The sequence below is a fragment of the Heptranchias perlo genome, chromosome 15 (assembly GCF_035084215.1).
Source record: "Heptranchias perlo isolate sHepPer1 chromosome 15, sHepPer1.hap1, whole genome shotgun sequence".
Lineage (NCBI taxonomy): Eukaryota > Metazoa > Chordata > Chondrichthyes > Hexanchiformes > Hexanchidae > Heptranchias > Heptranchias perlo.
The window spans coordinates 7,334,443-7,362,344 of record NC_090339.1 but is presented as its reverse complement, the minus strand read 5'-3'; the positions used below and the strand labels follow the sequence as shown (position 1 = coordinate 7,362,344).

The 27,902-nt window shown below is 46.7% G+C and overlaps 1 protein-coding gene across 1 annotated transcript in view; it reads left to right on the top strand.

Moving 5' to 3' along the window:
- Nucleotides 1-27,902, top strand: part of LOC137333188 (sodium- and chloride-dependent neutral and basic amino acid transporter B(0+)-like) — a 73,590-nt gene that overhangs the window by 12,780 nt on the left and 32,908 nt on the right. The window contains exons 7-11 of the mRNA XM_067997371.1: nt 1,727-1,853; nt 7,821-7,959; nt 8,784-8,916; nt 9,603-9,743; nt 22,842-22,995. Coding sequence (XP_067853472.1) covers nt 1,727-1,853; nt 7,821-7,959; nt 8,784-8,916; nt 9,603-9,743; nt 22,842-22,995 — 694 coding nt within the window. The remainder of the gene's footprint in view (nt 1-1,726; nt 1,854-7,820; nt 7,960-8,783; nt 8,917-9,602; nt 9,744-22,841; nt 22,996-27,902) is intronic.

Below are 27,902 nucleotides of genomic sequence, written 5' to 3'. Positions count from 1 at the left end.
AGAGTTACAGAGAATGAGGGAATGGGAGGAGTAAGGAGTTGGAGAGGACTCAGCTGTTTCTGAGAACAGGTTGCAGTTTTGACTACCCTTGATTTAGGAGCCAACTGACTCAGATCAGTGGGCCCTGTTCTGAAGAGAAATATATTGGACGAGCATCACACCTTTGTGCAGGTGCTGAGGCCGATCTCACAGGATGTGCAGCAGATGGTAGGGCTCATGGTCGAGTCCATTGGCTCCATATGCAGCAGCATCAGAGGAGCGTTTTCCTCATTGAAGAATTTAGTGGAGCATGTGGAAACTTCACAATAATCTGTAACCGTCCTCCCCTCCCAACAGGAGCGGCCCAGGACCTGTAGGTGCCTCCTCATTAGAAGCACAAACTATAGCCCTTCAGGCCTTGGGCAATAGATTGAGAGAGAACTGTCGAAAACTTAAACTTAATATTACTTATTCTATACAATGCATTAACACCCAAACACTTAATTCAGACAAGCGAGAATTTATTAAGAAACTTGTACAAGTGGAAAAGTGCCTCAAACAATGGTTGAGGCTACGTCTTCGCTGAGTTCAAGAAACAGCTCACGTTTATACAGTTCAATAACAACGCCCACCTGGTTACAGAATATGGGCGTACACGTACATTCTTTATTGGTTCAGGTAGTTGGTCAATCAAGTAGTGAGCCTGCCCCCCCCCCGAACGCCCATAGCCCTTTATTACTTTGGCACGTAGTCCTGAGCATGCTCATCCTCCCCACATTTCTGTCCTGGTTATCAGTAGGGCTGAAGTCAGTCTCAAGGCCACATGGCCATTCAAGAAACTGTATTCTCATTATATTTTTTGTAGTCAGCAATACCCTTATCTGCTAGGGGGGCCAGACGGTACTAAGCACCTGCTCAGCTCACTTAATTATCAACATACCAAGGCTTAAACGTAATTACACAATTGTGCTTCTATGTGTTTTCGTGAGAAACTATTATGTGAGGTTTAAATTGAATTAGCTGGTCAGTTAATATGGTCAAATATCCATCATGCATTTCTACATTCGTGAGTTAAGTGTATTAGAGAGAGTTAATATGGTCAGGTATCTCTTAATGCATTTCCACATTACTGTCTTCCTGTTTATATACACTTGGGGTTAGATTACAAGAAATCCTTTCTCATGGTTTTCAGGATCTTGTGGGAACCATTACATCAGCCTTTATTACGACTAGCATGGCAGGAATCCACTGACATGGCATTGTTCTCTCTCAGGAGAACATCATATAGTAGCCCACCCAACAAGTCCTTCAGAGGCTGACTTAAGTTGAATGAGGGAGGCAAGGTCAAGCTCTCCAGGCAAGTGCAACGTGGATACAGCCATGAACTGGTCTTTCCCAGGTCTCAGCTGTCCATGAGATGAGGGCCACATCATTCCAAAGAGCCTCTTGGTCCATGAGTGCAGTTAATGAGCTCCTTAGTTTTAAGAGATTTTATTGCCCTCTCAGGCTGCTGCCTTGGTATCTCAACTAAATATATGAAGTCTCCAGCTTTCCTAAAGAGAGAATCCATCACCTGGTGAATACAGGCCTGGACTGTATCTCAGCTAATGTCACACAGAGTCCCTTTTTCAGCCTGGAAGGAGCTTGTGGTATAAAAATTGAGAGTCCAGAGGTTGGCAGAGGTTATTCAGGGCTTTCTTGGTGAATCAAAATCTCCAGAGACTAAACTCTTCTCAAATACCCTCAGATGACTCAGATGAAGTCTGAGGCAAATGTGATACAGCATCCTCCTGTAGTGCTTCACTCATCGGGCCTCCTGTCTCTGGTTTTCTCCCTCTTCTTCATCCCATACAACAAAATGCAGGGGTGCAGCCGTAAAATGAGCCGTCTCTTAATTTACTCAAGAATAAACTGTATAATGGCTTCCTGCAGCAACAGGACATGATGATGGCTTCAATTCTCTCCCTGGTCTGCTGATCTGTGCTTGCTTCTGGTGACCACAGGTGCCTGTGCACCTGAGAATCTCGATGCAATGTTAAGAGTCCCCCAAACAATTGGAGGGCGCTCACATTTGAGAGCTGGGGGCGTGGCCAGGTTTGTGGGCGGAAATTCGTTCGGACTCAGGGTTTGATGGACAGACGTAAAAGATCGAGGAGTCTTGGACATATTGTATTTTTGGGCATAACTCAGTGACACACAAAATTCTGTGATCTTTTAAGCCACGTAATTTGTTAGTGCCCAGATTACATGGGCACAATTTTAATATGCCAGCGGGAAGAGTCCGGGGGGGGGGGGTGATTTCCGGGTGCCAAACCTGGAAGGGAGGTAGGTGGATTGTGATCTGTCACAACCCTAATGAAGCCAATAAAAGCCTCTTTCGGGTTTTGCTCCCGGCAGCCAGCCTGATTGACGGAGCGGGGGGAACAAAGATTAGAGTGGAGACATCGGACATTGGGATCAGAGGGCAGACTTTGGACATCGGGATCAGAGGGCAGACTTTGGACATCGGGATCAGAGGGCAGACTTTGGACATCGGGATCAGAGGGCAGACTTTGGACATTGGGATCAGAGGGCAGACTTTGGACATCGGGATCAGAGGGCAGACTTTGGACATCGGGATCAGAGGGCAGACTTTGGACATCGGGATCAGAGGGCAGACTTTGGACATCGGGATCAGAGGGCAGATATCGGACATCGGGATCAGAGGGCAGATATCGGACATCGGGATCAGAGGGCAGATATCGGACATCGGGATCAGAGGGCAGATATCGGACATCGGGATCAGAGGGCAGATATCGGACATCGGGATCAGAGGGCAGATATCGGACATCGGGATCAGAGGGCAGATATCGGACATCGGGATCAGAGGACGGACATTGGGATCAGAGGGCAGACATTGGACATCAGGCTCAGAGGGTAGATATTGGACATCGGGATCAGAGGGCGGACATCGGGATCAGAGGGCAGATATCGGACATCGGGATCAGATGGGAGATATCGGACACGGGATCAGACGGGAGACATCGGACATCGGGATCAGACGGCAAACATCGGACATCGGGATCAGACGGCAGACATCGGACATCGGGATCAGAGGGCAGACATCAGATATCGGGATCAGAGGGCAGATATCGGATATCGGGATCAGAGGGCAGACATCGGGATCAGAGGGCGGACATCAGGATCAGAGGGCGGACATCGGACATCGGGATCAGAGGGCAGATATCGGACATCGGGATCAGAGGGCAGACATCAGACATCGGGATCAGACGCGAGATATCGGACATCGGGATCAGATGGGAGACATCGGACATCGGGATCAGAATGGGGAGAGGGGTCCAGGCAACATCGTTTCTAAGGTACATTTATTTAATTTATGTTTAATGGGAAATGTAATTTTATTCAATTTAGTTAGTTTATTTTTCAATGATCTGGCCTGGTTTCACAGGGCGTGAATCAGAAGCTTTGGGAAAGCCGCCCAGGTAACGTTAAAATCTTTTTAACTATCAAATAAACTACCTTAAGTACCTCAATGAGGTACATTTGCCTCTTTAATTATCGGCCCGCCGGATTTAAGTGGGGCGGGACTTCCCAGTGACTGCTGTATGCACGCACACAGACTTGCCTGAGTCTCGTTCACAAATATGCAGGTTCCTGCTGGGATGTCTGCCTGCTCCCAAAAACAGCGATTTTGATTGCCCCCCAAACCCCAACCCACCTGTTTTACCCTTTTAAAATCGAGTCCCATATCTCTCTAGGCCCAAATATGGAGAAAGTCCAAGCCAAGAAGTGTAAAGTTAGATCTGTGAAACAGTTAACACTGTAACCCATGCTGCACATAGATTTGAAAAAAGGGAGGCTGTAGGGTCATGGGTTACCATGTGGTCATGTGTTACCATGGAGTCATGTGATACCAAAGGGTCCTGTGCTACCAGCGGGTCATGTGTTACATTGGGACCACGTGTTACAATGGGGTCATGGGTTACAATGTGGGTCATGTGTTACAATGGGGGGTCAGGTGTTAAAATGGGGTTATGTGTTACATTGGGGTCATGTGTTACAATGCGGGTGATGTTTTTTTTTAATCGTTCATGGGATGTGGGCGTCGCTGGCAAGGACAGCATTTATTGCCCATCCCTAATTGCCCATGAGAAGGTGGTGGTGAGCCGCCTTCTTGAACCACTGCAGTCTGTGTGGTGAAGGTTCTCCCACAGTGCTGTTAGGAAGGGAGTTCCAGGATTTTGACCCAGCGACGATGAAGGAACGGTGATATATTTCCAAGTCGGGATGGTGTGTGACTTGGAGGGGAACGTGCAGGTGGTGTTGTTCCCATGTGCCTGCTGCCCTTGTCCTTCCAGGTGGTAGAGGTCGCAGGTTTGGAGGTGCTGTTGAAGAAGCCTTGGCGAGTTGCTGCAGTGCATCCTGTGGATGGTGCACATTGCAGCCACAGTGTGCCGGTGGTGAAGGGAGTGAATGTTTAGGCTGGTGGATGGGGTGTCAATCAAACAGGCTGCTTTGTCCTGGATGGTGTCGAGCTTCTTGAGTGTTGTTGGAGCTGCACTCATCCAGGCAAATGGAGAGTATTCCATCACACTCCTGACTTGTGCCTTGTAGATGGTGGAAAGGTTTTGGGGAGTCAGGAGGTGAGTTACTCGCCGCAGAATACCCAGCTCTGACCTGCTCTTGTAGCCACAGTATTTATATGGCTGGTCCAGTTAAGTTTCTGGTGAATGGTGACCCTCAGGATGTTGATGGTGGGGGTTTCGGCGATGGTAATGCAATTGAATGTCAAGGGGAGGTGGTGAGACTCTTGTTGGAGAAGGTCATTGCCTGGCATTGGTCTGGCGCAAATGTTACTTGCCACTTATGAGCCCAAGCCTGGATGTTGTCCAGGTCTTGCTGCACGCGGGCACGGACTGCTTCATTATCGGAGGGGTTGCGAATGGAACTGAACACTGTGCAATCATCAGCAAACATCCCCATTTCTGACCTTATGATGGAGGGAAGTTCATTGATGAAGCAGCTGAAGGTGGTTGGGCCCAGGACACTGCCCTGAGGAACTCCTGCAGCAATGTGCTGGGGCTGAGATGATTGGCCTCCAACAACCCTTACCACCTTCCTTTGTGCTAAGTATGACTCCAGCCACTGGAGAGATTTCCCCCTGATTCCTATTGACTTCACTTTTACTAGGGCTCCTTGGTGCCACGCTTGGTCAAATGTTGCCTTGATGTCAAGGGCAGTTCACTCTCCCCTCACCTCTGGAATTCAGCTCTTTTGTCCATGTTTGGACCAAGGCTGCAATGAGGTCTGGAGCCGTGTGGTCCTGGCGGAACCCAAACTAAGCATCACTTTGCTGATGATTGAGAGTGGACTGATGGGGCAGTAATTGGCCGGATTGGATTTGTCCTGCTTTTTGTGGACAGGACATACCTGGGCAATGTTCCACATTGTCAGGTAGATGCCAGTGTTGGAGCTGTACCGGAACAGTTAGTTCTTGAGCACAAGCCTTCAGCACTACAGCCGGGATGTTGTCGGGGCCCATAGCCTTTGCTGTATCCAGTGCACTCAGCCATTTCTTGATATCACGTCGAGTGAATCGAAGTGGCTGAAGACTGGCTTCTGTGATATCGGGAGGAGGCCAAGATGGATCATCCACTCGGCACTTCTGGCTGAAGATGGTTGCAAACGCTTCAGACTTGTCTTTTGCACTCACGTGCTGAACTCCGCCATCATTGAGAATGGGGATATTTACAGAGCCTCCTCCTCCCGTTAGTTGTTTAATTGTCCACCACCATTCACGACTGGATGTGGCAGGACTGCAGAGCTTTGATCAGATCCGTTGGTTGTGGAATCGCTTCGCTCTGTCTATAGCATATTGCTTCCGCTGTTTAGCATGCATGTAGTCCTGAGTTGTAGCTTCACCAGGTTGGCACCTCATTTTTAGGTACGCCTGGTGCTGCTCCTGACATGCTCTTCTACACTCCTCATTGAACCAGGGTTGATCCCCTGGCTTGTTGGTAATGGTAGAGTGAGGAATATGCCGGGCCATGAGGTTACAGATTGTGCTGGAATACAAATCTGCTGCTGCTGATGGCCCTCAGCGCCTCATGGATGCCCAGTTTTGAGCTGCTAGATCTGTTCTGAATCTATCCCATTTAGCACGGTGAACAGTGCCACACAACACGTTGGTGTCCTCAGTGCGAAGACGGGACTTCATCTCCACGAGGACTGTGCGGTGGTCACTCCTACCAATACTGTCATCGACTGATGCATCTGTGACAGGTAGATTGGTGAGGACGAGGTCAAGTAGGTTTTTCCCTCGTATTGGTTCGCTCACCACCTGCCGCAGGCCCAGTCTGGCAGCTATGTCCTTCAGGACTCGGCCAGTAGTGGTGCTACCGAGCTACTCTTGGTGATGGCCATTGAAATCCACCACCCAGAGTACATTCTGTGCCCTTGCTACCTTCAGTGCTTCCTCCAAATGGTGCTCAACATGGAGGAGGACTGATTCATCAGCTGAGGGAGGGCAGTGGTATGGTAATCAGCAGGAGGTTTCCTTGCCCATGTTTGACCTGATGCCATGAGATTTCATGGGGTCCGGAGTCAATATTGAGGACGCCCAGGGCCATTCCCTCCCGACTGTATATCACTGTACCGCCACCTCTGGTGGGTCTGTCCTGCCAGTGGGACAGGACATACCCAGGGATGGTGATGGATGAGTCCAGGACTTTGGCTGTGAGTATGGTTATGTCAGGCTGTTGCTTGACTAATCTGTGAGACAGCTCTCCCAATTTTGGCACAAGTCCCCAGATGTTTGTGAGGAGGACTTCACAGGGTTGACTAGGCTTGGTTTGCCTTTGTCGTGTCCGGTGCCTAGTGGTCCGTCCGGTTTTATTCTTATTATGACTTTTTTTTAGTGAGATTGTCCAACTGAGTGGCTTGCTAGGCCATTTCAGAATCAGCCACATTGCTGTGGGCCTGGAGTCACATATAGGCCAGACCAGGTAAGGACGGCAACTTTCCTTCCCTGAAGGGCATCAGTGAACCAGATGGGTTTTTACGATAATCCGGTAGTTTCATGGCCACCATTACTGGTACTGGTGTTTTTAATTCCAGATTTTATTTAATTAATTGAATTTAAATTCCCCAGCTGCCGTGGCGGGATTTGAACTCATAACTCCGAATTATTAGTCTCGGCCTCTGGATTATTAGCCCAGTAACATAACCACTATGCTACCGTACTCAATGTGGGTTATGTGTTAGAATGGGGATCATGAGTTACAATGGGTTATGTGTTATAATACGGGTCATGTGTTACAATGGGAGTCATGAGTTACAATGCGGGTCATGTGTTGCAATGGGGGTCATGAGTTGCAATAGTGGTCACATGTTACGATAGGGGTCACATGTTACATTAGGGTCACGTCATTTCTGTGGGGTTTCCGCCGATCTTCCGCTGAAGTACTAGCGAACAACCAGGAGACCCACTGGAAACTCTGCCACCACAATGTGTCTCTGATGGCCATCTGTGATAATCATGAATCATTGAAGGAACTGTTTATGCTTTAATGCCTTAACCTGGTCTTGTGATCAGTAGCATTACAGAATCTGTCAAATAAAATCTACCATTACAAGCAGAGTGACCAACAGAGCTGAACTGTGCTGTGAGTGGAGTGTACAGACTGTACCTCTGTGTTCTGACCCATCTGCAGCCTCACCCACGTGATAAAAGGAATTGGACTGATTCAGTCAGAGTAAAACAGTGGCCCTCATTATATGACTAGAAATGACAGCATCGTTCCCAATAAAATGTATTTCGAAACACATTCCACATTTTCTAGATCCACTCTGCAATCTCACTCTGGATGACGGATATTTTGAAATAGTTAATACAACATGGCTGCAGGAAAACAATGAAACTTGCACAAATGGATCAGAAATCTACGTTCCTCACCAGGGTCCAAGTGAGCAATACTGGGAGTAAGTAAATTACTACAGATAGCTGCACCTATAACCTGCACAGCTGTACCAGTAGCTTCCTCTTGGGAAGGTTAGTTGAGTGAATGTCCTGTTTAATGATTGAAAAGCTGTTTAATTTAGATAGAGGTAATATTTACATCATAGGTCTGTTGCAAAATAACATCACAACAGGGGCTCTTTCATTAGTTAACAGCACCCTGGTTTCTAACACTGCAGGTTTACTTTAACATTATTTGTGCAGTGAAACCTTTATTGAGCATTTTTTATTTTCTTGTCATTCAAGGAAGAGATTCACCACTAGAGCTCCTAAAAATGAAATGGTTCAAATTATCTGTGACTGATATCCCTTTCTCTCCGTGTTTTTAATTGAATACAGTATTGTGTTTAAACCACAGACCTGGTAACTGAATTGGGGGAAACTGGCTGGGAGCAGGTACCATGTTTAACAATATGAAGGAGATGAATTTATTGGGAGATACAGTGACTAACCCAGGCAGTTTTAACAGTGCTTTGTAAGGCAGTCAATGAAGCACGGTCAGGAACTCCTTCAAATCAGCTCTCCAGGGAATCTCTTCACTGTTTAAACAAAGCTTTATATTTTAAAACATCAATAATAATAAAGTGAAAAATCAAAAGGACATCAAATTTAAACTCAATTCTTGCTAACAGTTCACTTCTAAAAGCTGAACTGATTCTGTTTAAATTGGATATTGTTCAAATCCATTTATATTTGACTAAATACTCTTGTGCATTGTATCTAATAGTGACTGTCTGTAATGAACTGTATCCTTCCATAAGATGTTTTCTGTTGTCATTTTATTTAGTAAAGTGGTTTTACGCCGAACAAGTTCAATGGATGAGACTGGGGAGATAGTCTGGTATTTAGCCCTCTGTCTGCTTCTGGCCTGGCTGATAGTTGGGACAGCGCTATCTAAAGGAATCAAATCTTCAGGAAAGGTAAAACGATTGATGATGAATAGAATTAAAACTCTGGTGACAAAATACAGATTTATGCAAGAATAAAACTAGAATTGATAAATCATTTGTGAAGTGGGCTGGTTTATCTCACAGGTGATGTTAACAGTCACTCTCTGGGGAGTGTGAGATCCAGAATTCATGAGCACTGCAGGCCTGAGTGAGATCTGAAGATCTTTCTCCTGAGTGAAAGAACAGCAGCAATTCCCCAAACCCTGAAATGTTCCCCTCATTCTAAGGGTTTCAGTTGCTGCTACAGGACTTTGGGTGAATCTCCAATTACTCTGGAATGCTGGGCAGGGCTGGTTAAGTGATTGAGCAGATTCGGGTCATGGTTTTATTTGAGTGAAATGAGATTTGTCTTGATAATGAGAAAGAAACCTGAGGAGTAAATGTGAGGAGTTAAATATATTCATCGCTCTGATCTATTCTCCTGTTTAAATGTGTTACTTACCTGAATATAAGATATAAATTAGAATAATCTTGTATCATTTAAATTCATTTACAATATGCAGCTCTGAATTGTAGTTATTACTCCTCCAATTGTCTTCTGCTTCATTTCTCTACTTTGCTTACAATCCTATTAATTTGCCATTCAATTGGATTCAATACTGTAAATGTTGTACCAGCAATACAGGAAAATCTAACAAGCTACTCTCCATGGTCAGGTGGTTTATTTCACTGCGACATTCCCTTATGCGGTTCTGACCATACTTCTGATCCGAGGTGTTACCCTGGAGGGAGCCTATAAAGGAATTGAATATTATATTGGAAGCCAGTCAGACTTCTCAAAATTGGCTGATGCTGAGGTAAACACATCGATGTATTTTTCAGTCAAGTTTCACTTTAATTGTTTTTTTGTGTGCTTGGCATATTCAATTTAAAATCTGACTGTTGCTTTTGGGTAATTGTTCAAATGTGGGAACATTAGTTTCTCATGTTGCATTTTGCTTCTGTAAACAAGACAAAGTTTTGGCTGAGACCTTGGGTTCGATTTTAAAAGTAAAGAACAGGTGGGTTGGGGGCAGGGGGGCATTGAAAATTGCCACCATTTCAGAACCACTCCCAACCCGCCTCCAACCCCCCCATTTCCAGTTTTCACCGGGGCGGGTCGAGGGTTAGGGCGGCCAACCCGCTCCCAGGAGGTGGGTCAGGCCTTAAAACCTTTCAAGGAGGCTTCAGGCCTCCATTTATCACTAATTCCCTATTTCAACCCGGGGGAGGCCGGGATTCCCGGGCCTTCTGTTTTACGCCTCGTGAAAGGAGGCGAGAAGGCCCGAGACTAACAGGTAATTGTCTAGAAAGGCACAGTTTGTGGGCATGGAGCAGCAGGAGTGCTTCCCCCAGGCCCAACAAGCCTACCTGCACCGACCCCACTCCCCTGATCGCGGACACCGCGCCCCCCGATCACGGAACCCGACCCCCGATTGCGGACCCCCGACCCTGATCCCCCCAACCCCGATCCTCTGACCCCAACCCCGATCCCCCGATCCTGATTCCTGACCCCATTTCTCCCCCTCTGACCCCGATCCCCCGACCCCGAATCCCTGACCCCAATCCTCCAACCCCGATCTGACCCCCGACCTCGATCCTCCGACCCTGATCCTCTGACCCCAATCGTTCCCATCAACAATCGCGGATCCCTGCAATGACCCCTGATCCCCCCCCCCCGACTGAACCCCGATCCCATCCCAATGACTCACAACCCCTATGCCCACCTATACCCCTTGCCCACCCATGGCCCTTGCCCATCTATGCCATTTACCCACCCCTGCCCCCCGCCCCCGTGCCTCCCCCCATCCATGCAAACAAAGACTTACCTGAAGACATCCTCTCCCTGGCTGGCCTCCGTCCAACTGAGACCAATCTGTCAATCAGCTAGTCAGCCGGACGGGAAACCAAAAAAAAAGACGTCCTTACGTCGAAATCGTAAGGACGTCCGGGAAACCCGTACTAATGGCTTTCCCGACCTCAAATTGACCCCCCGCCCCTTTCCTGGCTCCGTTTTAAAATTGAGCCCCTTGTGATGAATTCTAATGAATTAGTTCATGACTTTTGACATCTTGATGTTGACAGAAGAGTTGTAATGGGAAGAGAAGAGATCAGATGGAACTGGATGGGATGGGGTGACATTGAATGGGATGCGATGAAATTTCTTCTTGATGCCTGTTTCTTTTTGAAACCTTTGAACAAGTTCATTAATAACATTTTCAGGTGAACTATCTTTTCAACCTATGGAGCAGATTTTAACTTTGTGCAATAGTGTGAAAGAGTTGATAGCGAATCGGCAGCCCGTTTTACACCTCTCCCGATTTTTAATTTCCATTGAAATCATTTACATCCGTTTTGCACTATCGCACATTCAAAATCTACCGCTATGTGTGTGGGTCACATTGTGGCTATACAGTGGACACTAAAAGCTATGACATGGTATTTATTGATATTGAGATCTGATTTTTAATTTAGTGGGATTTTGTTGCCCTTTAGATATGGGCCTTTATTTTGTGGTGAAAAGCTTTTCTTTGTTGCTGCTTTCAATAAAAGAATGGAGCCACTGGGTGACTGAGTACATGCTGCAAGTAAAGAATCAAATCAATCACTAGAAAACATGGCTGACAGTGGGAAGCATTGAAGCTCCTGGAGGGAATTTGGGAGCAAGTAGTAGACAGGGAGGCAAAATGATGGCTCTACTATTTAAGGGAGACACTATTTGCCAGAGGGAGCTTCATTCAGTCAGTTCACCATTGAGCCGTGGGACTAACCCTTATTGCATTGGGATGAGGAGAGGCCTGGGGATTCCCTTTTCACTTTGAGATGGGAAGAGACCTGAGGATTTGCTTGTCGCATTGGGATTGTGAGAGGCCTGGGGATTCCCTTTTCACGTTGAGATGGGAAGAGACCTGAGGATTTGCTTGTCGCATTGGGATGGGGAGAAGCCTGGGGATTCCCTTTTCACGTTTGGAGGACGGGGACAGGCCTGTGGATTCACTTTTCACGTTGGCATCAGGAAGATGCCTGGTAATTCCCTTATTGGGCTGGGATTGAGGAGAGACCTGGGGATTCACTTTTCACAATTGGAGGATGGGGTCGAGCCTGGAGATTTCCTTTTCGCATTGGAATAGAAAGAGGCCTGGGGATTCGCATTTCACAATGGATTGGGGAGTCGCCTGGAGATTCCCTTTTTGCATTGGGATCGGGATGATGCTTGGGAAATCCCTTTTCGTGTTGGGATAGTGAAAGGCTTGGCGATTCCCTTTTCATAGGAAAGGGGAGAGGCCTGGGGTTTCACTTTTCATGTTGGGATGAGGAGAGGCCTGGGGATTCCCTTATTGCATTGGGATTGGGGTGAGGCTTGCGAAATCCCTTGTCGTGTTGGGAAGGGGTGATGCCTTGGGGTTCCCTTTTTAATTTTGGAGCATGGAGAGAGTCCTGGGAATGCCGTTTTTGGGTTGGGATGGGCAGAGGCCTGATTTGTCCCTTTTCGTGATGAAATGGGGAGGGGACTAGCTTTTCCCTTTTCCCGTTAGGATCGGGGCAGGGTGGGGGATGGAGGGGACCTCGGGATTCCATTTTCGCATTGGGATGGGGAGAGTTCTGAGGATTCTCTTTTCACCCTTGGAGCATGGGGAGAGGCCTGGGAATTACATTTTCCATTAGGATAGGAAGCAGCCTGGGGATTCCTTTTCGCGTTGGGATAGGGAGAAGCCTGGTGATTACCTTTTTTGAGTTGGGATGGGGAGAGGCCTGGGGTTTCCCTTTTCATGTTGGGATGAGGAGAGGCCTTTGGATTCCCTTGGCTCAATGGGATGGGGAAAGGACTGGCTTTTCCCTTTTCCCATTGGGATCGGAGAGAGACATAGGGATTCCCTTTTCACGATGGGATGGTGAGAGATCTGGGAAATCCATTTTCACTTTTGGTGCATAGGAGTGGCCTGGGAATTCTCTTTTTGCACTGGGGTGGGAAGAGACCTCAGCATTCCCTTCTCACATTGGGATGGGGAGATGACTGGCTTTTCCCTTTCTCGGTTAGGATCAGGGAGAGGCCTGGGGAATTCCTTTCATGTCAGGATGGGGAGAGACCTGGGGATTCCCTGTTCTCGTTGGGATAGGGAGTGATTTGGGGATTTCTTTTTTGAGTTAAGATGAAAGGTCTGGGGATTCCTTTTTCGCGATGGGAAGGCGAGAGGCCTGGGGATTCCCTTTTCACTTTTGGAGCATAGAGTGTGGCTTAGGAATTCTGTTTCCCTGTTGGGAATGGGGCGAGGCCTGAAGATTCCCTATTCGTGTTGGGATGGGGAGAGGCCAGGGGATACCCTTTTCATGTTGGGATTTGGCAGAGGCATGGAAATTCCATTTTCACTTTGGGAAGGGGTGAGGCCTGGGGATTCCCTTTGCACATTTCAGATGGAGTGAGGTCTGGAGTTTCCTTTTTCACGTTGGGATCAGGGAGATGCCTGGGCAATCCCTTTTCACGTCGGTGTGGGGAGAGTCCTGAGGATTCCTTTTTCACATTGGGATGGGGAGAATCCTGGGGATTCGCATTTCTCATTGGGATAGGGAGAGGCCTGGGAAATCCATTTTCGTGTTGGGATAGTGAGATGCTTGGTGATTCCCTTTTCAGATTGGAATGGGGAGAGACTTGGTGTTTCACTTTTCGTGTTGGGATGAGGAGAAGTCTGGGGATTCCCTTTTCAATTTTGGAGCATGGAGAGAGTCCTGGGAATGCCGTTTTCAGGTTGGGATGGGCAGAGGCCTGAGTTATTCCTTTTTGCGATGGAATGGGGAGGGGACAAGCTTTTCCTTTTTTCTGTTGGGATGGGGGTGGGGGGGGGACCTATGGATTCCATTTTTGCATTGGCATGGGGAGAGGCCCGGGAATTTTCCCTTTTCACTTTTGGAGCATGGGGAGAGGGCTGGGAATTACATTTTCCAGTGGGATGAGGAGCAGCCTGGGGATTCCCTTCTCGTGCTGGGATCAACGCGAGGCATGGGGATTCCTTTTCACATTGGGATAGGGAGAAGTCTGGGGATTCCTTTTTCGAGTTGGGATGGGGAGGCCTCAGGGTTACCTATCCACATTGGGATGCGTTGAGGGCTGGCGATTCCCTTTTTGCATTGGAATGGGGAGGGAATTGGGGTTCTCCTTTTTGCGTTTGGTTGAGGAGAGGCCTTTGGATTCCCTTCTCGCAATGTGATAGGGAGAGGACTGGCTTTTCCCTTGGGAACGGGGAAAGACCTGGGGATTCCATTTTTGCATTGGGATGAGGAGAGACCTGGCGGATCCCTTTTCACGATGGGATGGCGAGAGATCTGGGGAATCCATTTTCACTTTTGGTGCATAAGGAGTGGCCTGGGAATTCCCTTTTTGCATTGGGGTGGGAAGAGACCTAAGGATTCCCTTCTCACGTTGGGATGGGGAGAGGATTGGCTTTTACCTTTTCCCATTGGGATCAGGGAGAACCCTGTTCACGTTGGGATAGGGAGTGACTTGGGAATTTCTTTTTTGAGTTGGGATGAGAGGTCTGGGTGTTCCCTTTTCGCGATGGGATGGCGAGAGGTCTGGGGACTCCCTTTTAACTTTGGGATGGGGTGGCCTGGGGATTCCCTTTTCACTTTTGGAATGTTGCCTGGGAATTCTGTTTCCATGTTGGGAGCAGGGCAGAGGCCTGGGGATTCCCTTTTTCACTTTGTGATGACAGGCCCGGGGATTCCCTTTTTTACTTTGAGATGGGAAGAAGACTGTGGTTTCCCTTTCCACGTGTTGGGATGGGGAGTGGACTGATGATTTCCTTTGCACATTTTAGATGGGGTGAGGCCTTGGGTTTCCCTTTTCACATTGGGATGGAGAGTCTTGGGGATTCGCTTTTCTGGTTGGTATAGAGAGAGGCCTGGGAAATCCTTTTTCGCGTGGGGATGGGGAGAGACCTGGGGATTCCCTTTTTGTGTTGGGATCAGTGCGAGGCATGGGGATTCCCTTTTTGTGATGAAAAGGGGAGAGGTCTGTGGATTTCCTTTTCACATTGGGATAGGCAGAGGCCTAGGGAATCCCTTTTCACGTTGGGGTGGGGAGAGGCCTGAGGATTCCCTTCTTGCATTGGGATGGGGAGAGTCCTGGGGAATCCCTTTTTGCATTGTAATGGGAGTAGCCAGGGGAAACCCTTTTTGTGTTGGCATGGGGGAGAGGACTACCTTTTCCTCTTTCCAGATGGGATCAGGGAGACACCTGGGGATTCCCTTTTTGCATTGGGATAGGGAGAGGTCTGGGGATTTGCTTTTCTGCTTGGTATAGGCAGAGGAACACAGGAACAGAAGTAGGCCATTTAACCCCGTTTGAGCCTGTTCTGCCATTCAATGAGAGCATGGTTGATCTGTGACCTAACTCCATATATCCACCTTAGCCCCTAAGTATCCCTTAATACTTTTGGTTAACAAAAATCTATCAATCTCAGATTTAAAATTAACAATTGAGCTAGCATCAACTGCCATTTGTGGAAGAGAGTTCCAAACTTCTACTACACTTTGTGTGTAAAAGTGTTTCCTAACTTCACTCCTGAAAGTCCTGGCTCTAATTTTTAGGCCAGGTCCCCTAGTCCTAGACTCCCCAACCAGCGGAAATAGTTTCTCTTTGTCCACCCTATAAGTTCCCCCCTTAATCATAGAATCATAGAATGGTTACAGCATAGAAGGAGGCCATTCAGCCCATCGAGACGCGCAGGCTCTTTGCAAGAGCAATCCAGCTAGTCCCATTCTCCCGCTCTTTCCCTGTATCCCTACAAATTTTTTCCCTTCAAGTATTTATCCAGTTCCCTCTTGAAAGCCATGATTGAATCTGCTTCCACCATCCTTTCAGGCAGTGATTCCAGATCATAAATACTCGCTACGTAAAAAAGTTTTTCCTCATGTTGCCTTTGGTTCTTTTGCCAATCACCTTAAATCTGTGTCCTCTGGTTCTCAACCCTTCTGCAATGGGAACAGTTTCTCTTTATTTACTTTATCTAAATCCTTCATGATTTTGAACACTTCAAGAAATCTCCTCTCAAACTTCTCTGCTCTAAGGAGAACAATCCCAGCTTCTCCAGCCTATCCACGTAACTGAAGTCCCTCATCGCTGGAACCATTCCAATAAATCTTTTCTGCACCACCTGTAAGGCCTTCACATCCTTCCTAAAGTGCGGTGCCCAGAATTTTACACAATTCTGGGTGGCCGAATCAGTGATTTATAAAGATTCAACATAACTTCCTTGTTTTCGTATTCTATGCCTCCATTTATAAAGCCCAGGATCCTGTATGATTTTTTAAATCGCTTTCTCAACCTGTCCTGCCACCTTCAAAGATTTGTGCACATATACCCCCAGGTCTCTCTGTTTCTGCACCTGCTTTAGAATTGTACCATTTAGTTTATATTGCCTCTCCTCATTCGTCCTGCCAAAATGTATCACTTCGCACTTCTCTGCGTTAAATTTCATCTGCCATGTGTCCGCCCATTCCACCAGCCTGTCTGTGGCCTCTTGAAGTCCATTACTATCCTCCTCACTGTTTACTACACTTCCAAGTTTTATGTCATCTGCAAATTTTGAAATTGTCCCTGTACACCCAAGTCCAAGTCATTAATATATATCAAAAAAATCAATGGTCCTAGTACCGACGCCTGGAGAACACCACTGTATACCTTCCTCCATTTCAAAAATCAACCATTCACCAATACCCTATGTTTCCTGACACTTAGCCTATTTCGTATCCATGCTGCCACTGCCCTTTTATTCCATGGGCTCCAGAACTAGCTGCGCCTCTAGCCAAGCTGTTCCAGTACAGCTACAACACTGGCCTCTACCCGACAATGTGGAAAATTGTACAGGTATGTCCTGTCCACAAAAAGCAGGACAAATTCAATCCGGCCAATTACCGCCCCATCAGTCTACTCTCAATCATCAGCAAAGTGATGGAAGGTGTCGTCGACAGTGCTATCAAGTGGCACTTACTCACCAATAACCTGCTCACTGATGCTCAGTTTGGGTTCCGCCAGGACCACTCGGCTCCAGACCTCATTACAGCCTTGGTCCAAAAATGGACAAAAGAGCTGAATTCCAGAGGTGAGGTGAGAGTGACTGCCCTTGACATTAAGGCAGCATTTGACCGAGTGTGGCACCAAAGAACCCTAGTAAAATTGAAGTCAATGGGAATCAGGGGGAAAACTCTCCAGTGGCTGGAGTCATACCTAGCACAAAGGAAGATGGTAGTGGTTGTTGGAGGCCAATCATCTCAGCCCCAGGGCATTGCTGCAGGAGTTCCTCAAGGCAGTGTCCTAGGCCCAACCATCTTCAGCTGCTTCATCAATGACCTTCCCTCCATCATAAGGTCAGAAATGGGGATGTTCGCTGATGATTGCACAGTGTTCAGTTCCATTTGCAACCCCTCAAATAATGAAGCAGTCCGAGCCCGCATGCAGCAAAACCTGGACAACATCCAGGCTTGGGCTGATAAGTGGCAAGTAACATTCGCGCCAGACAAGTGCCAGGCAATGACCATCTCAAACAAGAGAGGGTCTAACCACCTCCCCTTGACATTCAACAGCATTACCATCGCCGAATCCCTCACCATCAACATCCTGGGGGTCACCATTGACCAGAAACTTAACTGGACCAGCCATATAAATACTGTGGCTATGAGAGCAGGTCAGAGACTGGGTATTCTGCGGCGAGTGACTCACCTCCTGACTCCCCAAAGCCTTTCCACCATCTACAAGGCACAAGTCAGGAGTGTGATGGAATACTCTCCACTTGCTTGGATGAGTGCAGCTCCAAAAATACTCAAGAAGCTCGACACCATCCAGGACAAAGCAGCCCACTTGATTGGCACCCCATCCACCACCCTAAACATTCACTCCCTTCACCACTGGTGCACTGTGGCTGCAGTGTGTACCATCCACAGGATGCACTGCAGCAACTCGCCAAGGCTTCTTCGACAGCTCCTCCCAAACCCGCGACCTCTACCACCTGGAAGGAGAAGACCAGCAGGCACATGGGAACAACACCACCTCCACATTCCCCTCCAAGTCACACACCATCCCGACTTGGAAATATATTGCCGTTCCTTCATCGTCGCTGGGTCAAAATCCTGGAACTCCCTTCCTAACAGCACAGTGGGAAAACCGTCACCACACGGACTGCAGCGGTTCAAGAAGGCGGCTCACCACCACCTTCTCAAGGGCAATTAGGGATGGGCAATAAATGCTGGCTTTGCCAGCGACGCCCACATCCCATGAACGAATTAAAAAAAAATTTGCTGACAAGCCTTTTATGTGGCACTTTATCAAGCGCCTTTTGAAAGTCCATATACATAACATCAACCTCATTGCCCTCATCAACCCTCTCTGTTATCTCATCAAAAAACTCAATCAAGTTTTTTTTTTATTCGTTCATGGGATGTGGGCGTCGCTGGCAAAGCCAGCATTTATTGCCCATCCCTAATTGCCCTTGAGAAGGTGGTGTTGAGCCGCCACCTTTAATTAAACACGATTTGCCCTTAACAAGTCCGTGCTGACTTTTCTTTATTAATCCACACTTGTCCAAGTGACTATTAATTTTGTCCCTGATTATCATTTCTAAAAGCTTCCCCACCACCGAGATTAAAATGACTGGCCTGTGGTTGCCGGGTTTATCCTTACACCCTTTTTTAAACAAAAGTGTAACTTTTGAAATTCTCCGGTCCTCTGGCACTACCCCTGTATCTAAAGATGATTGGAAGATTATGGCCAGCACCTCTGCGATTTCTATCCTTACTTCCCTCAGCAACCTAGGATGCATCCCATACGGACTGGGTGACTTATCTATTTTAAGTGCAGCCAGCCTTTCCAGTAACTCTTTATCAATTTTTAACCCATCCAGTATCTCAACTACCTCCTCTTTTACTGTGATTTTGGCAGCATCTTCATCCTTGGTAAAGACAGATGCAAAGTACTCATTTAGTACCTCAGTTGTGCCTTCTGCCTCCGTGCATAGATCTCCTTTTTGGTCCATAATCAGCCCCACCCCTCCTCTTACTTCCTGTTTACTAGTTATATGCCTGTGGAAGATTTTGGAATCCCTTTTATGTTTGCCACCAGTCTATTCCCATACTCTCTCTTTACCACTCTTATTTCCTTTTTCACTTCTCCTCTGCACTTTTCATATTCAGCCTGGTTCTCACTTGTATTATCAACGTGATATCTGTCATACGCCCCATTTTCTGCTTAATCTTGCTCACTCTTTCATCATCCAGGGAGCTCTGGCTTTGGTTTCCCTACCTTTCCCCCTCGTAGGAATGTACCTGGACTGTACCCGAACGATCTCCTCTTTAATATCTTGAAAACTTCAATCAAATCACTTCTTAATCTTCTAAATTCCAAGGAATACAACCCAATTTGTGTTATCTCTCCTGGTAATTTAACCCTTGGGGTCCAGGTATCATTCTAGTAAATCTACGCTGCACTCCCTCCAAGACCAATATATCCTTCCTAAGGTGAGGTGCCCAGAACTGAACACAGTGCTCCAGGGTGGTCTAACCAGGGTTTTGTATAGCTGTAGCATAACTTCTTCCCCCTTTTATTCTAGTCCTCTAGATATAAAGGCCAGCATTCCATTATTCTTTTTGATTATTTTTGGTACCTATCCATGACATTTTAATGATCTATGTACATGGACCTCCAAGTCTCTTTGGACCTCCACTGTTTTGTGCTTTTCACCATTTAGAAAGTACTCTGATCTATCCTTTTTTAGTCCACGCTTGCCTGCATTGAAATCCATTTGCCACAGTTTTGCCCATTCACTTAATCGATTAATATTTCTCTATAATTTTATGATTCCATCTACACTGCTTACAATGCTGCCTATCTTTGTGTCATCGGCAAACTTGGATATGTGGTTCTCTATCCCATCATCTAAATCATTAATAAATGCAGTGACTAGAGGCTTGGGGATTCCCCTTTTGTGTTGGAATGAGGAGCGGCCTGGGTATTACCTTTGCACACTGGGCTGGGGAGAGGCCTGGGGAATCCCTTTTTGTGTTGGGATCGGGGAGAGGCCTGGGGAATCCTTTTTTGTATTGGGATCAGGGAGAGATCTGGGGATTCCCTTTGCACACTGGGCTGGGGAGAGATCTGGGGATTCCCTTTTCATGTTTGGAGGATGGGGTGAATCTGCATCTCTTTGAACTCTTTGTTCGCCAGTAGGAGCAAAAGCAGGAATGCTTCCCCCAGGGTTCCCATGGAATCCTTGGGCCTCCCCAACCCCAGTATCCCCCCGATCGACATGTAATACTCAGACACTATAGTCCCCCGATCGTGAAAGGGGACCTCATTCTGTTCGATCTTTAGCTAAAATTATATAAATCGGTGACGACAATGAACGAATCAATTTACAAAATATTTTGTTTCCACAGACTCATCAGCTTTTTCTCTCAACCCAACTTCTGAATGATACATCAAGAGACACACTTGCCTGAATCATCCAACCCAATATTGGGTCGAGTGTCTTTCGGGCCTCCTTTGGTTGAGGGTCATTGATCCCAGAAATTGGCCCTTGTTGCTCCTGGTTTACACCCATAAAGTGAAGTTAGATTCTACTCCGTGTCCTGGAAATTGGACTGTTCTTCACACCGGTCAGCACCACAAACATATTTATCAAACTCTGTGTCCTCTTGTGAAGAGACAAGAAACATAATCCCTTATTGATCGGGCGACTAAAAACCTGTCAAATGGTGAGAAATTTTATTTTGGAACCGATTCAGAAAAATTCCTACTCTCCTGGGCAGAAGGAGTTTGTAAGTTTACACCTGTGATGCTGACAAAAACGCTTATATAATAAAGCTTCTCAAACCACAGGAATGTCTATTGATGTCATATTAACCCAAATATAATAAATCACGTTTTAAGTTTAAAATTATTTACGTTATATCTTCAGTCCTCTTGTTTCTTTGATCTATTTTGAGGGTGGGAGGGAAATTTTTAAAAATGCCATTTGAACAAGTAAACATCAGAAAGAAGAGAATTATTACAATAATTCTGACTTCTGTTATACCCAATTAAATCTCTTTATTGAACACGCAATTAATCACACATTAAGTTACCGCTTACTGTCAGTGATATTGGCAAATGAACATTTAACGTATTCAGATCAGTTTACGATTTCTGGTTTTTAATGGAGACATTAACCTATAAATTTTAAAGGGTTAACACCTCCACTATTGGAGCAGATAGAGGAACTTTATATGAACTTGTTAATCGTCTGTCCGTTAATATTACCAACAGTAATTTCTAGCTAATAATGTTAAGGACGGTTGGTTCCAAGACCCCTTTAGCGCTAATAGTGTAGCTACACTGCATATCCTCTGTATCTGTGACATAACATAAACCCCACAGGTGCAACTGAACTGATGTCAGTCTGTCATTTTGCGTTGGATGTGAGACCACCTGAAGCAGATAGTGTAATTGGAGAGAAACAAAAAAATATAATTTAATAGTGTAAAAATAACTCAGACAGTCCAACAGATTGCTTTAAGTTGCTGCCATTAGAAAAAAAATAATGAGCCCACCAATGACCGCCGACCTTGGTGACTCCTCCCATTGACTGACAACTTCCTGATGACCCCCAACCCTGATCCCCCTAATGACCGATGCCCCTGATGACCAGCCCCCCTGATGACCCCGAGCCCTCCCGATGACCCTGATCTCCTCCTGATGACCCCTGAATCCCCCTGATGACTGAGGCCTCTGATAACCATCACCCCCGATGACCCCTGATCCTCCAATGATCCTTAAACTGAAAAACCCCCCGCCATGACCAACCCCCCCCCCCCCCACCATCTAAGACGTATCTGCTGGCATCCACTCCCTGGCTGCTCTCCAATCCGACTGACAGCCAGCATGTCAATCTGGCTGGCTGTTCTGCGGGAAACCTACAGAAAAAAAATGAAAGACATCCTTATGTCAAAATCGTAAGGACGTCCGGGAAACCTGTATTTCCGGGTTTCCCATCAGAAAATCCCCCCTCCCCCCCCCACCCACCCTCGTCCCGGCTCTCTGTTAAAATTTATCCATATTCTCAGAATAACTGGAGTGAAGCCAAACATTCAAATTGTAATTTAAAAATGTAAAATGAGCTCAGGTGCCAGTGGGTTCCCTTTAAGTTTCCAGCATTAGAACAGACTGTCCCATTTTACCTGAGCTCCTGATTGGCTCTTGGTGCTGTCCCCTTTAAAAATGCCGATATTGTCGAACCTGCAGAAGCAGAATCCCAGGACTTCGGTGTTGAGTCCACTGAAACTAATGCAAGTAACCTGCAATAGGAGCGTTTAGTGTGGAAATTGAGTAATTAATAGCAGAAATGCTCTGGGACCTTGAGTATCACCAGACCCTGAGTAAACAGAGCTGGACAAGTTTTAGACAGCGTAAGGGGCTGGGTTCTAACTGTGGAAGAGTAATTGCCTGGTGTGGAGCTGAATCATCCTTAATCAGAGTACAAAGTTTGAAGACTTTTGGACAAAAGTGCCCTTCTCAAGGTTCACATCCAACTCCTGATCAAGTGGAAGAATCGTTCATCATTGTCCAAAAATGGACAAGAGAGAATTGACTTTTTCTGGGTTCACACAGAATGATCACCAAACACACCCTCCAAAGGACACGGTGAGTATTTTATCAAAACATAACAGTAATCTCACGTGAATCCCTGAGAGGTGTTGATTTGAGGATTTTGGTTGTTATGATTTTCAGAGGCTCTCTGTGGGGTTCAGGGTGTTTCCAAACTACCAACCAGTTGTTGTTAAATGGAGAACAACACAGTGTTTCTGCAGTGGGTGAAAACTGTACTTTTTACTTGAGTTCTAGTGTGACAAAGTCTAACTTCTGAGTGGGCCATTTCCTCTCTTTCCCCCAGGCTGCCACCAATGAACATGTGAGTGAAAGGGACGAGAATGTGGAGCGAGGCAACTCGTCCTCAAAGACTGACTACTTGCTCTCAGTGATCGGCTGTGCTGTGGGTCTGGGCAATGTCTGGCGATTCCCTTACCTGGCTTACAGAAATGGAGGAGGTACTGTAGTGAAATCCAAAATACAGGGGAGAGAAAGCAGAAATAAAGGGAACAATTCATTGATTTATAAAGAATATTAAATTCAATGAATCAGGGAACCCTTTATTGTACTCGGTAAATAATACAGGGTTGAACGTTCTTGATATAAGAAATAATGAATCTCAAAGCTTTAAACTGTTGGCTATTTATAAAATCTTTTTTCTTGGGATGTGGGTGATATTTATTGCCCATTCCTAGTTGCTCTGAGGGCATTAAGAGATGACCACATGGTGTGAGACTGGAGTCATGTGTAGGTCAGACCAGGTCGGGGTGGCAGTGACCTTTTCAGCTGAGGACATTAGTGAACCAGTTTGGTTTTTACAACACTCCACCAGCTCTTATTGTCATTTTTTGCTCCAGCCCACAGGTCCCAGATTTATTGATTTCAATTTCACAGTTTGTCTTGATGGGATTTGAACTGGTGAGCTGTAGGTTCCTAGTCCAGTACCAGAAACACTACACTTAAAGATCATCACCAAGATTAGCTGGAGAACGGGATGAATAAAGAAATTGGACTCAATTTTAAAACAGAGGTCCGGGGGGTGCGGGGGGGGGGTGCAAATAAAATCAGGATCTTCTGGAGTGGGCAGGAATCCCGGCTCCGACACACTTGAAAACGCGCATGACCAAGAGTCATCTGGGTGTGCGGGCTGTTCCCAAACCCAGAAGTCCTGCCGGCAATTAAAGCCGGCGGGACGATATTTAAACCAACAATTGAAGTACTTAAAGAACTTGAAATGTTCATAAATGTAATTAATTATGCTGGCAAACGATTTCAATGCTGCCTCAGCTTCTTTCCCCTGCTGTGTGAAACATGCCATGGGGAAGGAGTCATTTCAGCCGGCAACCATTTGGACATTTAAATGCCTATTTGAAAGATAAAAGGAAAGTTATTGCAGTCGGGCACTCAGTTCTCTCAGACAAAATGTTTTCTGAGAGATCTTTGTGTTTAGACTGAAAATTCTTGGTATACACTCAGAATTGTTCTGTTTGCACACATTTAACAACTTTTTAGACCCCCTCAAACTGACACCATCAAAATGGCTCGCTCATGTACCTGTGCCACTGTTCCACTATTGCAGGAGTTGGACTCCTCCAGCTGAGCAGAGCCTGGAGTGGAATGCTCCCACCGACACAGACTCTCCACAGCTGCCCCTGCCACCAGTGTCTGCTCATGTTCACTTGTGTGTTCTGACTCACCAGGTGCCAATCCAACTAACTGACTACTAGGACCCACCGAGGTGTGAGCATCTGCGCTGGTGGATGGCTCGCTAAAATGTGACGGTGCATCCTCAGAGGCCGGGAGCTCTTCTGAGGAATCGCCCTCTGCCGTCACTGCGGTCGTTGAATGGCCTGGAGGAGAACAGAAGGCAATATTAAGCATCATCACAGATGTGTCATGTTGCGATGAGCATACTGAGGTGTTTGACATGCCAATCATTGTTAACATCAATTCATGTTGTGTGTGATGAATGTTAAAGTTGTGTCACCAGGCATTTGTGAGTTGCCTGTCTCGGCATCCCCGACGGACAGGCACTCGAGGGTGTGGCTGATCTCCAGGGCCTCCTCCTCCACATCTGTGAGGAGCACTATTTTATTGTGGCCCCCCTCCAGGCCTCAGCCTCTTACATACATTCTGAGCTGTCTTCTCCTAGAAGAGGAGAAAGTACAGAGGTGTATGTGAGTGAGTGATTGTGAAGTGTTCAGCCGATGAATGCATTGCTTTGGGTGAGGCTGACAGTGAAAGAGGTGCATCAGAGAGTGAGTATTAGACAGAGACATCACATTGGATCAGGTTTGGGGTGAGTGGTAGAAAAATAGAATCATAGAAATGTTACAGCACGGAAGGAGGCCATTCGGCCCATTGAGTCTATGCTGGCTCTATGCACGAGCAATCAAGCTAGTCCCACTCCCCGGCCCTGCAAATTTATTCCTTTCAAGTACTTATCCAGTTCCCTTTTGAAGGCCATGATTGAATCTGCCTCCATCACTCCCTCGGGCAGTGCATTTCAGATCCTAACCACTCGCTGTGTGAAAAAGTTTTTCCTCATGTCACCTTTGGCTCTTTTGCCAATCACTTTAAATCTACATCCTCTGGTTCTTGACCCTTCCTTCCACCAACGGGAACAGTTTCTTTCTATCTACTCTGTCTAGACCCTTCATATGTAAGGAATCTTACAACACCACGTTATAGTCCAACAATGTTATTTTAAAATCACAAGCTTTCGGAGATTATCTCCTTCGTCACCTCCAGTTGTGGTCAAACCAGTGCTTTATAAAGGTTCATCATGACTTCCTTACTTTTGTACTCTATGCCTCTATTTATAAAGCCCAGGATCCCATATGCTTTTCCCCTCACATTCCCCATTTCCCCCTCACATTCCCCATATTCCCCTCACATTCCCAGTATTTCTCCCTCACAATCTCAGTGCTTCCCCTCACATTCCCAGTATCTTCCACCTCACATTCCCAGTATCTTCCACCTCACATTCCCAGTATTTTACCCCTCACGTTCCCAATATTTCCCCCTCACAATCCCAGTAGTGGGGTCACAAATGGGGAGGTGAGGAAGTGCTCAGGAAGTGCAGGTAAATTGAGGATGAGCCTTTAGTGGGTGTGAGGAGTGATGTGATGGAGTAGTCTTGGCAGTGCAGAATGAGTTGGCGGGGGGTGGGTTAAGTGCACCACAGAATGTAGGAGAATCAGTAAGTGTACTCACTTTTGCTGACCTAGTTAGGTCATTAAAACGCTTCCTGCACTGGATCCAGGTGCGGGAGATGTTGTTGCTGCTGGTGACCTCCTCTGCCACCTCGAGCCAGGCAGAGGCAGGGCATGTCCTCCTGTCGGCCGGGTAAAATAGTTCCCTCCTCCTCCTCACCCTGGCCAGTAGCAGCTGAAGTGAGGCATTGTTCAATCTTGGAGCAGCCTTGCCCCTGTGCTGCTCCATTGGGTCTTCTTGCTCTTTGCTCCAGCAAAATCCATTAGAGCAATGGCCCTTTAAATCGAGACACTGCCTCTGAGATCGTGTCATGTGGGTGCGCAGACCGCCCACTACGCAGCTTTCGGACGGCAAACCCGGAAACAAGGTTAAGGGCCACCAAAAGGTAAGTTTTAATTAGTCGGGTTTGCCGCGCGCCCATTGACCGCGCACACTCACCGCCGCCCTTTTAAAATCGAGCCCATTATTTCACCTGTCTCTTCCAGAGTAAAACCCACAAACTCAGGGAATATCTGGGAGTGAGATTTATATTTCGAGAAAGACTGACACTGATCACAAACCCTTTTAAAGAAATGTTTTCTTCGTGACATTAAATAGATGGTATTTAAGGGGAAGCATTTAAGGGGAAGCTAGATCAGTACAAGAGGGAGAAAGGAATGGAAGGATTTGCTGATAGAGTTAGATGAAGTAAGGTGGGAGGAGACTCATGCGGAGCATAAGCACCGGCATGGACACATTGGGCCGAATGGCCTGTTTCTGTGCTGTAAATTCGATGTAATTCTATATAAAATGAATGAGATTTGCCAGATGTGTAGAACTGATGGTTTATTCCTTTTGAATATTACTTTCACCAGCTGTCGGTGAGTGTGTATAAATCAGTGTCAACACCTGATGCAGGAGCACAGTCTAACAGACAGCCAGAAGTCTCCAGAAGATTACTGTCACAACCTCATTCCTCTCTCTGGGTGCTGCACACCCATGTATACCTCCTGTCCTTCTCTTTCACAGATCAATTACAGCATAGGAAGCAGATGAGAAGGAAGAGGAGGAGTATTTGATGATGATAATGACTCTGGTCCTTCCACTTCTGGGCACAGCCCCTCTCTTTCACCCCCTGTGACACTCACTTTCTCTTTAACACTCACCAGCTCAGAGCTCCACTGACCTAGAAGGAGAAAGATTGAGTGAATGAGGAACCAGCACCCTGAGAGTCACAGAGAATGAGGGAACGGGAGGAGTAAGGAGTTGGAGAGCACTCAGCTGCTTCTGAGAACAGGCTGAGGTTCCAACTGCCCTTGATTGAGGAGCCAACTGACTCAGATCAGTGGGCCCTGTTCTGAAAAGAAGTTTATTGGATGAGCATCACACCTCTGTGCAGGCACTGAGGCCGATCTCCCAGAATGTGCAGCAGATGGCAGGGCTCATGGTCGAGTCCATTGGCTCCATATGCAGCAGCATCAGAGTAGCCTTTTCCTCATTGAAGAATTCAGCGGAGCATCTGGAAACTTCACAATAATCTGTAACCGCCCTCCCCTGTGACAACGGATGAACGGACACCGCGCAACAATTGCCAGACAGGAGGGTTCCCTCCCAGTCGGGGAACACTTCAGCAGTCAGGGACATTCAACCACCGACCTTCGGGTAAGCGTACTCCAAGGCGGCCTTCGAGACACACGACAACACAAAATCGTCGAGCAGAAATTGATAGCCAAGTTCCGCACCCATGAGGACGGCCTCAACCGGGATCTTGGGTTCATGTCACGCTACACGTAACCCCACCAGCGAACAAAAGCTATCTGTTTTTAATATAACGGGTCATTTGCTGGCTTTCTCTGCCTTCTGGATGTTTCTGCCTCTCTCTGTTTTTTTTCTGTTTGTTTTTTTTTGTTGACTGTATATTCGGGGGCTCTGTAATTAACACCTCTCTGTCTGAACACTGTGGTTGCCTTGGCAACGGGCAGTTGCAAAGACTTCTGTAATCACCATGTATTGTTCTGTGATTTATAAATGTGTAGGCTTCGAGGAGTTCCTGACATTTACCTGAGGAAGGAGGAAGCCTCCGAAAGCTAGTAAATTTCAAATAAAATCTTTGGACTATAACTTAGTGTTGTAAAATTGTTTACAATTATCCTTTTTCGATCCAAAGTGG